The 13,182-nt window shown below is 41.6% G+C and overlaps 1 protein-coding gene across 3 annotated transcripts in view; it reads right to left on the bottom strand.

The window, feature by feature from the left end:
- ENO4 (enolase 4) overlaps positions 1-13,182 on the bottom strand; it is a 47,017-nt gene that overhangs the window by 19,093 nt on the left and 14,742 nt on the right. For all 3 annotated transcript variants that reach the window (XM_078346606.1, XM_035269224.3, XM_009010341.5), the window contains 4 exons: positions 9,124-9,180; positions 5,892-6,059; positions 3,316-3,441; positions 1,106-1,301 (listed from right to left, as the gene is read on the bottom strand). In XM_078346606.1, the coding sequence (XP_078202732.1) occupies positions 1,106-1,301; positions 3,316-3,441; positions 5,892-6,059; positions 9,124-9,180 (547 nt within the window). The remainder of the gene's footprint in view (positions 1-1,105; positions 1,302-3,315; positions 3,442-5,891; positions 6,060-9,123; positions 9,181-13,182) is intronic.

Raw genomic sequence — 13,182 nt, 5'->3', positions numbered from 1 at the left:
GATCCCCACTGGTGGAATCCTGTCCCTGAATCCCAGCTTGATGACTCATGTTCTGCTTCCAGAGACTTCCGATGCCCCCCTGCTTTGCCAACCTGATTGGCAGCTTCCTTGTGCTGCGTGTTAGCAGTCCACCTACCCTTGCCTCAGGTCTCTGTACTGACAGAAAACTGCTTCTAATTTGATCTTGTTGCCTGTTTTCTAAGTTGTTGAAGTAGACCATTCCCTGCAATGGATGATCTCATTCCAAATTCTGATCCCTTCTAGACTTCCCCAAGTCAATGCAAATTAAAATGACCCACTGGTGTCTGGGTATATTACAAGTAGCTAAGTTTATTTTCAATTAAGTAATTCCTATATCCTACTATGTACTTGGGCCATGCCTGTGTGGAAGAAAGCTGTGGTCCCTATTAAGATGTTGACTCCTCATCTAGAATCTAGAGCATAAAGTGGTAGTAAATGGGAGGAGGAAATTTACAATACTGTAGTAACGTGATGCAGGCTATACACGTTCTGTCCCTGCTGTTCCTTGGCTGTGCCTGGTGCCTTGACTTTGTGAATGGTGAGCTGTTTTTCTTAGCTTGAATACTGCATTATAGCCAGAAGCCTGCCTAGTGCAGATGGGTACCCAGGTGTTCCACAGTACATGATTCAGGGTTTGAGACCTGTTCTTTAGCAGTAAGAATTGGGGTTCCTCTCTGGGTTTCTGTCAATTTCAAGATTTTCTGTAGCCCAAGCTCAGAACCTAAAGCAAACTGATAAATGTGCTGAAGGCTATGCCCTTTCAGAAGAAATCAGCCCGTAGTCCTCCTGTTACAGGCAGAAAGTCTCTCCCCACTGTGAAACTGACAGGGCAGTGGCCTTGGCCATACCTCTGGTAGCCCTCAGTAAAGGGGATGAGCTTGAATTTGGGCTGTTAGTGGAATGCTGTGAAGTAAGTCAGTAAGCTGCATATTGTTTTCCAGCACTAAATCTCTCACAAATGGTTGGACTTTCTTTTCTTCCAAGATTTCTTCCATGCTTTTTATGAACTTTGATATGGTGTATATTTTTGGCTGCTCGTATAACCAAGTTATTATGAGTCTTTCAGATGTATGCTTTTACTCACTGTCAATCAGATTGGTTATTTCCACCAAGTCAGACATTGTAGTTTGGTTTGTGTGTTTTATGATCAGCCCACTGGATTTGGGGATGCTGATGTTTCCTTGCTCTAGAAGTTTATAGATGCTTTTGGATGCGGTTCCTGCAATTATGTAACACCTGGAACCAAGTGCATGACAGATGCTGTCCCACTGTTCAAAGTCCTGGGTAAATATTTAAGAATTGATCATTATAATGCATTGAACATAATTATAAAACAGCAGGAATAATATAACACATAATCAAACTCACACATTTTTCCTGAGATACACAAGAGAATTTTCTTTTACTTCTGTTACTGAATGATCCCTGTACCACAGCCACACTAACCAACAAGCTTTGTGGAACAGAAACTAAAAGCAATAACATTTGAACTTAAAGGTTTTGTGAATAAAATGTCAATACACTAAATGCTATTTCTTATGTGGATTGTAGAGTTCTTCAGACCCAGGCTATTTCCATCCACTGTTGTCTATAATGCTGCTAAAGATTGGCTGGATAGATTTTTTTGATATTTCTGGTAAACAGAAAATGGAAAAAGAAAGCCTGCCAGGGGTCTAGGCCCTTCTCAACACCCTCATTTTTATTGGTGAGACCACCAAATGGACTGAAATGCTTACTTTAAAGTTATATACATATATATGCATGTTTGTATATATGTGTATGTGTACACACACACACAGTCATCCTGGCCTTTGTACCAGATTTCAACTTACCCCATTAGAACAGACCACACAGGTTCATCCTATTGCATGAAAAAAGCTGTGGTCAAGGCCGGGTGCAGTGGCTCATGTCTGTAATACCAGCACTGTAGGAGGCTGAGGCAGGAGAATCGCTTGAGTCCAGGAGTGTGAGACCAGCCTGGACAATGTGGCGAGACCCCATCTCTACAAAAAAATACAAAAACTAGCTGGGTGTGGTGGTGCGCCTGGTAGTCCCAGCTACTTGAGAGGGTGAGGTGGGAAGATGGCTTGAGCCTGGGAGTTCAAGGCTGCAGTGAGCTGTGATTGGGCTACTGCACTCCAGCCTGGATGACAGAGCAAGACCCTGTCTCAGAAAAAAATAAAAAGTGACCCGAGCCTCATGACAGTCATCACAGGTCTGGTTAAGCTCAGCCAGTGCATTCTGTGCCTGCCGGTGTGGAATGGAGGCTGTGAAAGGAAGGATGGGACTGAGACCCTGGGATTCAAAATGAAGACCATTTTTTTTATATTGTCCTCCAAATCGAAATAGTTTTGTTATCTCCAAGAAGATACTGTTCAGTATATCTGTTCAATCTGATGGTTCTCAAATTTACAAAATCAAGAATTTGTATTTTAGAGTTTAAGTTGGTTGGGGGAGAGATAGTCTTCTATGGCACATAACTTGTCAAATGCATGAGTTTGGATAGATCATGAAACTTCAATATCTCAAACCCTTTAAAAATATGGCTTTGCAGGCCAGGGGTGGTGGCTTATGCCTGTAATCCTAGCACTTTGGGAGGACAAGGTGGGTGGATCGCCTGAGCTCAGATGTTCCAGAACAGCCTGGGCAACATGGCAAAACCTTGTCTCTACTAAAAATACGAAAAATTAGCTGGGTGTGGTGGTGCACACCTATAGTCCCAGCTGCTCGGGAGGCTGAGGCAGAAGGATCACTTGAGCCTGGCAGGCAGAGCCAATATTGTGCCACTGCACTCCAACCTGGGTGACAGAGTGAGACTCTGTCTCAAAAAAACAAAAATAGCTTTGTTACTTTTTATGCATATATAGTGACCAGATTTAGGTTGAAAAATATTTGGCCTTATAGAAGTCCTGTTTCCCTGAGCACATGAAAATGATATATGATTAATCTATTGAAGCTCCAGCAGGCACAGCAGGGGCAGCTTCCATCAGTGAGGTTGCTTATAAATACACAGGTACTCCTGAAGGGCTTGTGAATAGTGTGTTTCATTCCCCAGACAGGCACACTCCTAGGTAATTGTGTTTTTGCTATTCATTTGCTTAGTAAGTGCCTTTTCTTATAAATGCTGAAATAAACAACTCAGCCCCAGACCAAATTACAACACATTTTGAATGACAGAGATCCAAAAGAATGAGATTTTATTCTCTGTTTTGCTATAAAATGTAAAAGGTGAGTCTTGTCTATCTTATGGCATATAAAGTATGTTATAAAATATGGAAGATGAGCCCTGCTTACCTCCTTCCTGAAAGGATCAATTAAGGCAATAATTGAAGGGTACTTGTTGATCAGATCCACATATAGGTCAACCATCTCCACTGCATTTTTGTATGTGCCCATCATCACTTCATACTTTCCTTTACTCTGATATGTGTCAGGAAAATATTAAAATAAGGGATAGACGATGAATTCATCAAATGCCAAGGATGTGGTTCAGATTCCTTTTCATTCATTTTATATTAAGAAATTGTAAACAGGTTATTTTCAGGGCACAGTGACCTGAGAAATCTGTGTATTCTGCTTTAAATATCTTAACTATTAACCTGGGAAAGAAATCAAGTCACCATTCCTTTTGATGCCCTCTAGGGCTCTTCCCACACACTTCAGATGGAGCCTCCTACACAAAACACCAATGAGTACAGAGTAGGAGGGGAATAATCTGTTAGACCTGGCTGCTTGGGTAGATGGACAATAGTTGGCAAAACAAGCAGAATAGCAGTGCTAACTTGCTCACCCACTAGACTCTGCTATCTTTCAGCTCATAACTTGTTTCCTTTACTGTAAATATTCTAAAGTTAGAAAGCAAGGCTAGGCTTTTGATATACTAACAACCAGTGTGAAAAGTAATGTGACTTATGTGAGGTATTTCTTTCTCAGGTAGCATGTACCTTGTAGCAGTTGTCCTGAAGGTAGAATTCAAGTGCAATATTCGTTTGAAGTCTGGCAAACCCCTAAGTCATAAAGTATAGAAGTAAACAGGGCTGAAGCATCTAGTCTAGCCTTTCTGCAAAACAAAGCACCCTCCCTTTTAAGTCGATGTTCAGGGATGGCACCTGGGAAATTTTGGCAAGGAGAGGGAGGTGGAATGGATCAGAGTGGCTGTTTGGTTTGCTAATGCCTTCCTGCTGCTGCTGCTAATAGAATGGATTCCATTGGAATTAAGCAGGTTCCTAAGAAGACCATAACTGAAAGAATTTTATACTTTTCACCTTCAAAAGCAGCAAGAACTTTTAACTTCTATAATGCAAAGCTTTAAAAAGCCTATCTTGTCAGTGAAGAAACGCTAATGATTTTGAACCAACAATATTATAAGAATTATCTGATATCAAGCTAATACATTTTACTGAATATAAGCAATAAATACCCATTCTAGTTAGCACTAGCAGTCAGTATATTCATAGTTCCTGGTATACATTGCTGATGAAAACATGCAATTATTTTTCTTAATGGTATGCCTAGGAACCAATCATTATGTGAAGAATAGGAAATTACTTTAAACATTCTTTTATGTGCGTAGTTTCTTTTGAAAAGTAAAAGAACTTTTAGAAGTCAGCCAAAATTTAGGGTTCTTATATAGTATTCAAATTTTCCTTTGTAAAGTTAAAATCACAGTTAAAGCAGAATCCTATTTGGTCATGTCCCTTGGATTTGACAAAAATTACCAAGTCACTATAAATGCTTGACAATATACTGGGCATTTCATAAAACGTAGACTCAGCATTTTTGTGTATTTAAAACTGGGAAATGTATTAGTTCTTTATCATTCTGCTAATAAAGACACACCTGAGATTGGGTAATTTATGAAGGAAAGAGGTTTAATTGACTTACAGTTCCACATGGCTAGAGAGACCTCACAATCATGGTGGAAGGTAAAGGAGGAGCAAAATTACCTCTTACATGGCAGCAGGCAAGAGAGCATGTGCAGAGGAACTCCCCTTTATAAAACCATCAGATCTAGTGAGACTTAATCACTATCATGAGAATAGCATGGGAAGACCCACCCCCGTGATTCAGGTACCTTCCATGACACATGGGAATTATGGGAGCTACAAATCAGGATGTGATTTGGGTGCGGTCATAGCTAAACCACGTCAGGAAGAAAATGCGTAAGACAGAAAACTGATAAGTTTCTTAACATACTAGTTTCCCAAGTTTAAAGGTAAATTGCTGTTGTATTACCCCGAGGAAGTGATGACTAGAGTGTTTTTTAATGAACCTGTTTTCCACTCTCTTTTTAGAATCTTTCTCTTCAGGTGGGTGGTCCCCAGGTGAAGTCTCATCACATCACTAAAGCTCTGTCCTCCTGACCCAGGCTATGGATAACACTGTGATATGCTTAGTTGGACAAAAACATATTCATAAACTTCAAACTTGGAAATATTTTTATATTTAAAAAGTCACAGCATAAATTCTAAGAACCACATGTCTGGAAGGGCCTATCAAGTCATAAGTTACAACTCATCTACCTTTTAGGCTCGACAAATTCAGCCTTTACCAACCAAATGCAATTTGTTCAATTGTTTTTCAGTAGCTTTCAGGATTGAAATGTAAGCAACTCATTTTACTCATCTTTATTGTAGAATTCTAAATATAATAATGACATTTTCTATTTTTTAAATGTCATGGTTATGTTACTCTGTGGTCATTAGCTAATTTGGTTTTCTCAGTTCCATTTACATTTGGATCCTTCACACAATATTAATAAAAAAACAGTAAGATCTGTTTAGAAAATATTCAGATAAGCTCTTTTTTTGAGTTCTAGTTTAAAAACCATGGAACTCAATAGGAGGTGAATGTTCTGAGTGGCAACTTACATAGTCCAGCAGCTCATGAGCAGCACAGTTGATAGCTAGATGCAGATTTGTTCCCAGTTCTAGCCCCAGGTTTGCACAGATTCCCTGTATTAGAACCAGTGGCTGTTCTATGGTGTCGCAGCTAATGGTTAAACAGCCAAGATGGGACATCATGCCAGTGATCTGCTGCTGCAAGATCAAGAGAAAACGATGCATATCAATATAGCACAATAGGGTTCTTGGCGCCTCCTGTGTTAGGGATGCTTATGACCAGATACAGGTCTGCAAAGATCAGTCCTTTGATTCTCAATCCTACCTAGGATTGATTCACATGACTTAGGGCATATGATTCCCCTGTGGTATCTGGGAGTAATTTTCTTATTTCTGAGGTTTCCAACTTTGGCCTGAGAGCACACTTTTCTCTCTTCAGTGTGTCTGTGTTCTCTCTTTATTGATGCTGCCATTCCTTGTATATGGGGCTAGCCTGAGTCACAACCACCTGGTTGGTGAAGGTCCAGGCACCCCCTGTAAATGTTCACCCTGTCTGTCTACCTCTGCCAGTCCTTTTCCTCCAAACCTCTGCTTTCCTATGTTCTGTTTTCCTCTAAATAAATGCCACTGTTGAAAGCATAACACTCCTTCAGGAAAAGTTTTATTTATTTGTTTGTTTTGAGACAGTGTCTTGCTCTGTCACCCAGGCTGGAGTGCAGTGGCTTGAACATGGCTCTTCAGCCTCAACTTCCCCAGGCTCGTCATCCTCCTTTCTCAGCCTCCTGAGGAGCTGAAACTACAGGCGTGTGTCACCACATCTGGCTAATTTTTTGGTATTTTGTAAAGACAGAGTCTCACTATGTTGTCCAGGCTGGTCTTGAAGTCTGGGGCTCAACCTCCCAAAGGGCTGGGATTATAGGCATTGGCCACTTTATTTATTTATTTATGTATTTATTTATTGAGACAGAGTCTTGCTCTTGTTGCTCAGGTTGGAGTGCAATGGCACGATCACTGCAACCTCTGCCTCCTGAGTTCAAACAATTCTCCTGCCTCAGCCTCCTGAATATCTGGGATTACAGGCACCCGCCAAACAACCCAGCTAATTTTTGTATTTTTAGTAGAGACAGGGTTTTGCAATGTTGGCCAGACTAGTCTCGAACTCCTGACCATAGATGAGCCACCCTCCTTGGCCTCCCAAAGTGCTGGGATTACAGGCATGAGCCACCGCGCCCGGCTGGCATTGGTCACTTTAAAAGGATTGAAGACTTCCACTAAGAGGATGCAATACTGAGGATGGAATTTAGTGGAAGATGATTTTGGAACCCACATAACCCCAAGAAAAGACAGCTATGGAAAAGTCAGCTTGATGTGCCTTCGCCATAAATTGCCACTATGCAATTATAAATTGAAGCAGTATCAATGAATCTGAGGACTTCAGGTAAGGTGTGTGTATGTGTGTGTGTGCCAAACTCAAGGACAAACGTGAACCCGAGAATGAATATTCTGTTTTGACTGGTGATAGCACTAGTTAATTAACCATCCAACATTTTTAATGTCAATGAGAGGAAACTTTTATTTAGCAAACAAAGGAATAATTGGGGAAATTTTTGTCCTTCAATTGAGGTTTGTTAGAGAGCCTTCTAAACTATGAAAGCATCACTTACTTGGTGCTTACTAAATGCCAGGTACTGTTCTAAGCACATTACATAAAGTGAATACATTCACTCCTTACGTCAACCCCTCAACGCAGGTATTATTGTGATCTCCATTCTACAGAGTTAAGTAACTTGGACCAGATTTTAATGCAGGCAGTTTAGCAACAGAGTCTATGCCCTTAATTCTTCTGTGACTGCCTCTCTGGGATCTATATGCTGACCTGTTTCTAACAGGAAAAAAAAAAAGTAATAGTAAAGCTGATCATAGAGAGGGCTGATGTTGGTCTAAGTTTCCCAGAACACGGAAAACCCCCTGCTGGAATGAAGGAACAGCACTGAGAACTCATGGCTGGTTTACCATCTCCACCTCTTGCAAGGCCTAATATTAGAAGGCTGTGCTCATTCCAGTATATACAAACTGTTGACAGGATTTTGCTTACTGTTGGAAGTGGTCACACATTTCTCTTTTCTCTTCTCTCTCCCAATCTTGAAACTTTTTTTGAGATGGTGTCTTACTCTGTCATACAGGCTAGAATGCAGTGGCACGATCTCAGCTCACTGCCACCTCTGCCTCTGGATTGAAGCAATTCTCCTGCCTCAGAGGCAGGCACCTGTAATGCCAGCTACTTGGTTTGCATTATTATTGGATTTCTCATGTTCTTTTTGTATTTTTAGTAGAGACGGGGTTTCACAATCGTGGTCAGGCTGGTCTTGAACTCCTGACCTCGTGATCCACCCGCCTCAGCCTCCCAAAGTGCTGGGATTACAGGTGGGAGCCACGGCATCTGGCCCAACTTCATTTTTTTTTTCTAAACTTCGCCATGACTTCTCCTTTCCTAGCCTCACTTCTTTTGACTTCAGCAGACTCTCAAGTACCTAATATCAGGGAAAGGCAAGGATAGTTCGCTCACAGAGCAAATCAAATACTGCAGATGTGAGCAACCTTCACCCATTTGCATGCTGTTCAAAGTTCTTATTGATGGTTCTATTTATATTGTTGAAAGTTTAGGTGTATAATAGATACATCTATCAAAGCACTCACAATCACCAGCGTGACTGACAGATCAAGTTCAGCTGGTCTCCCGAGGCTCCTGAAGCCAGCACAACCAGTTTTGACAAGGAGGACTGTTTGCCTCACTCTCCTGGCAAAACTGGAGTTCCTGCAATGGTTCGTCAGAAATGATGCTTCAGTGCCTTTTGGGGACCAGATGGAAGGAATAACCATCTTTTTGTGCTGCTTCTTTTTCTCTTTGTTAATAATAGAATGTATAACATCCTGAGTGCCTTTCAGCTAGTTTTCAGAGAGATTCAACTTCCCAAACACTTCCCCTACGGGGTCCAATGTAACCCTATTACTCTTAAATCCTTCTGAACCCTGTGAGATTCCAGATGGCCAGACAGCTGCTGCCTGTTGCTAGAAGGCAGAGGCAGCATGGTACTGCAGCTCTGCGGGTGCCAGGGTTAGTGCTCCTGGAGCAATATCACTTTAAGGTTTCCATTTGTCTCAGCCCTGGTCTTGGGGCAAAAAGTGACTATGGGAGATAAAAGGGACAGGAAATCTATAAACAGTGTCATATGGAAGGATGGTAAACAATAAATAGACTTACTTGACCTCTTTTGCTTCCATCATGCCCTTTTTTTGTCTCTGCTTTTGGAGGAGAGGGCTGTGGGGCAGAAGATAAAAATATATCACCTGGAATTTTAGCAAGGATGTGGCAGCAAGCAAAGCTTTCTGCTCTTGAGACCTGACCAGCCACACTGGATCTCACACACATGTGCACGCGTGCACACACACACACACACACACACGCACTCATGCACATAGGGATGATTCCAGCCACTCCCTACTGTTATATGCCACCAACTATTTCTCAAATTCAGGAATGTGTTTCCTATAGTTCATCCTTACCCTCTGCCCCCAGTCACATATGTGGGCTGTGTATAGATTCATGCATTTCTATGCATATAAATAATGTGTTATTCACACATATGTACTCCCTCTGTGTACAGGCACCCTTTTTCTGCAGGAGGATACAAAGTCCCCACCTTGCCCTTAAAACTTAACACCACTGTGGGATTTGCTTTTACAGGCCCAATATTCTCAGGGTGCAAACGCTTTCTCCTGAAGGGTGGTTTTGACTTTGATTTAAAACAGCCAAAGGTCATTAAATCTGGTGAATCTGGTGGGTGTAGTATGAGGTTAAAAGCAAAGGTAATTCCCAAAGAATCATTCCCACATTTGGGGTATTGGATTCATATTGCAAGGATTTAATCTTTTAAAGGATGCACTTTTGTGCTCAGCGTGTACTGGCTTTGTAAGCTGGGGCATGACTGTCAAGCATTGGTATGGTTCCCACTCAAGTCTATGCACTTACGGTGACCCTGAACAGAAGGGCAAAGGGAAATCATGTCATCACATGATCAGGTGAAGAGCTCAGTGGTTACTGACACCAATTCAGGATGGCGAACATTGAAGAACAGTTTTGGTTTGCATTATTATTGGATTTCTCATGTTTTTTATGCTCCCTCATTGAGACTTTTAAACTGCCTGAGGACAGGAAGTATGTTTTTATCCCCTTTTGCCCCTAGCATAGGGCCTTGCAAGAGCAGAAAATAACCAGGGGAAGAAATAACCTGTAACGTCTTTCTCTCTCCCTTAATAAGAATAAACTATTAAATAATGGAAGTCAAAATCTGCAGCCCCACCCCCACCCATTTCTTTTTAAAGACAGGGCCTCCACTCTGTCACACAGGCCAGAATGGTGCAGTGGCACAATCATGTCTCACTACAGCCTCGACCTCCTGAGCTTAAACAATCCTCCTTCCTCGGGCTCCTGAGTAACTGGGATGACATGTGTGTGCCGCCATGCCTGGCTAATTTTATTTTTTCTTGGTAAATACTTTTATAGAGACAGAGTTTCACTATGTTGCCCAGGCTGGCAGCATTTTTAATAATAAAATATGCAATGTATTCTAGAATGGCTGTTCTCAGTCTAAGTGGATTTACAAATGGCTAAAACCTGAAACAATCTTTCATTAGTAAAAATTAGTCTACTCAGGAGTTCCTAGGGAGAGTCAGTTATGCCAAAATAAATCTGGCATGATGTAATTTGCTAATCTATGCCACCAGCCAAATGATGTCATCAGGAACTATCACGTTATTACTAAAACAAAGCATGGTGATCGCAGTAATCCGGGCTCCACTCCTATCATCTCCCGTTTTAAAACTAAAGACCGTGGCTTTCACTAAGGTTCTCTACAGACATCTTTGGGTTGGCGCCTGCATGAGAAAATGTACCATTCAGCATTTTTTTTCTCAAAATAGATTTAAATTAAGATTTCATAGAAGAATTAGGGTAATGTTAGGAATGATCTGTCATCAGTGTAATCACCTGGAAGGATTAAACATCTTTCTATAGTCAATTACTATGCTATAAAAAGGCACCCTTTATTAGGAGCCTATCAATTCAGGGTTCCTCCCATATATTACTTCCAGTCCTTCCAAGGCAGGCTTGTTTATTTTTATTTTTAAGTGGGACAGGATCTCCCTCTGTCACCCAGTCTAGAGTGAAGTAGCCTGATAGAGATTCCTGCAGCCTCAAATTCCAGGGCTCAAGCGATCCTCCTACCTCAGCCTCCCAAGTGACTTGGGACCACAGACACATGTTACCATACTGGACTAATTTTCTTTTTTTAAATTTTTTGTGGAGACAAAGTCTCGCTATATTGCCTAGGCTGGCCTTGAACTTCTGACCTCTCCATCTCAGCCTCCCCAAAATGCTGGGATTATAGCCATGTGCTGCCACACCTGGCCAAGGCAGGCATTTAAAAATTGTACAGATGAGGAAACCAATGCACTGGCAGGATATGTAAGATGCTCACAGTGGTAGCTAATAAGTGCAGAGCCAAAATAGAAACCAAATCTGTTTGCTTCAAAGATTATGCTCTTTCTACTATATTTAATGACTTTAACTGACTTTAACAACCTAAACTTTGTGACTTTGACAGCCTAGTGATGGCTTTTGATATCTGAACTTTAAGTGCTTTATTGCCTTTTCTTCAAACATGAATGAACTAGTTGGAACTATTACTAAGAATCCCACTGCAGCTTCCAAACATGTCACACCACATGAAAAGTCAACAGGAATGTGATCCCTGCTTCACACTATTGATATAAAGGCCAGATGAAGATAAGATATAAATAAATCCTTGAAACTATAAAAGTGTTCAAAGAAAACATATTCTGTGACTTGGGAGCAGTTTAGCTTATGATCAAGATCAGAGATTCTGGGCAGACTTCCTGAGTTTGATCACAGCTTGGCCACCTACATACCTGTGGGGTCTTGGGTAAGTGCTGGGCCCAAGTTTCTTAATCTATATAAAAGGGGTAATGATAGTACCTTCCTATACAGTTAAACAGATTGAACTAGTTAAAGTATTAAAGCCTTCAGGATGGTACGCTGTAAACTTAAAAAAATTCTTGTGGAGTGTTAGTACTACAGGAAGAGGGAGCCCCTTCTGAAACAAGGCACACGAAAGCAACAGCCTTAAAGCAGGCCTCCTCAGCCTTGGCACTATTGACACTTGGGGCTGGATTACCCTGCTGTGGGGGTTGCCCTGTACATTGCAGGACTCTCAGCAGCAGCTCTGATCCCTGCTTACAAAATGCTGTCATAACCCTCCTTCCAAGCCAAGGCCACGAAAAATGTCTCCAGACTTGCCCTGGACAAAGTCACTGCTGGTTGTGAGTCACTGCTGGTTGTGAGTCACTGCCTTAAAAGAACAGATTGCTACATTTCACTTCATCAAAAAACTTTAATAATCAATCTGACTCTGTATCATACAGTTTAAAGGCAGGCAACATGACACAGGAAAATAGGTCTAACATATATAAAGAATTGGCCGGGTATGGTGGTTCATGCTTGTAATTCCAGCACTTTGGGAGGCTGAGGTGGGCAGATCATGAGGTCAGGAGTTCGAGACCAGCCTGGCCAATGCAGTGAAACCCCGTCTCTACTAAAAATACAAAAATTAGCTGGGCGTGGTGGCGGGCACCTGTGATCTCAGCTACTCAGGAGGCTGAGAGGCAGAGAATTGCTGAACCTGGGAAGTGGAGGTTACAGTGAGCCGAGATTGCACCACTGCACTCCAGCCTGAGCAACAGAGCTAGACTCCATCTAAAAAAAAACCGAAAAACCCCAAAAAGAACCATGCATATATAAATCATATATAAAGAATTAAATCCTTTATTCTGTAAGGAATTCTAAGATACCAATAAAAGATCAACACCTCAATAAAAAGGGCAAAGAAGTAATCTGCAGAATGATTTGTGCATAATTTTTGTATTACTTTAAACACTGTTCTCTGTTGTGTGTGTATCTATCTTTTTTGTTTGTTTTTCCAGGACGAAATTTCACTCTGTCACCCAGGCTGGAGTACAATGGTGTGATCTCGGCTCACTGCAACCTCCACCTTCCAGGTTCAAGTGATTCTCCTGCCTCAGCCTTCTGAGTAGCTGGGCTTAGAGATGTGCACCACCACATCCGGCTAATTTTTGTATTTTTAGTAGAGATGGGGTTTTGCCATGTTTGCCAGGCTGGTCATGAAGTCCTGACCTCAGGTGATCCGCCCACCTCGGCCTCCCAAAGTGCTGGGATTACAGGCAT

The sequence above is a fragment of the Callithrix jacchus genome, chromosome 12 (genome assembly GCF_049354715.1).
Source record: "Callithrix jacchus isolate 240 chromosome 12, calJac240_pri, whole genome shotgun sequence".
Classification (NCBI taxonomy): Eukaryota; Metazoa; Chordata; class Mammalia; order Primates; family Cebidae; genus Callithrix; species Callithrix jacchus.
The sequence above is the reverse complement of the archived record's forward strand: the minus strand, read 5'-3'. Positions and strand labels throughout refer to the sequence as shown.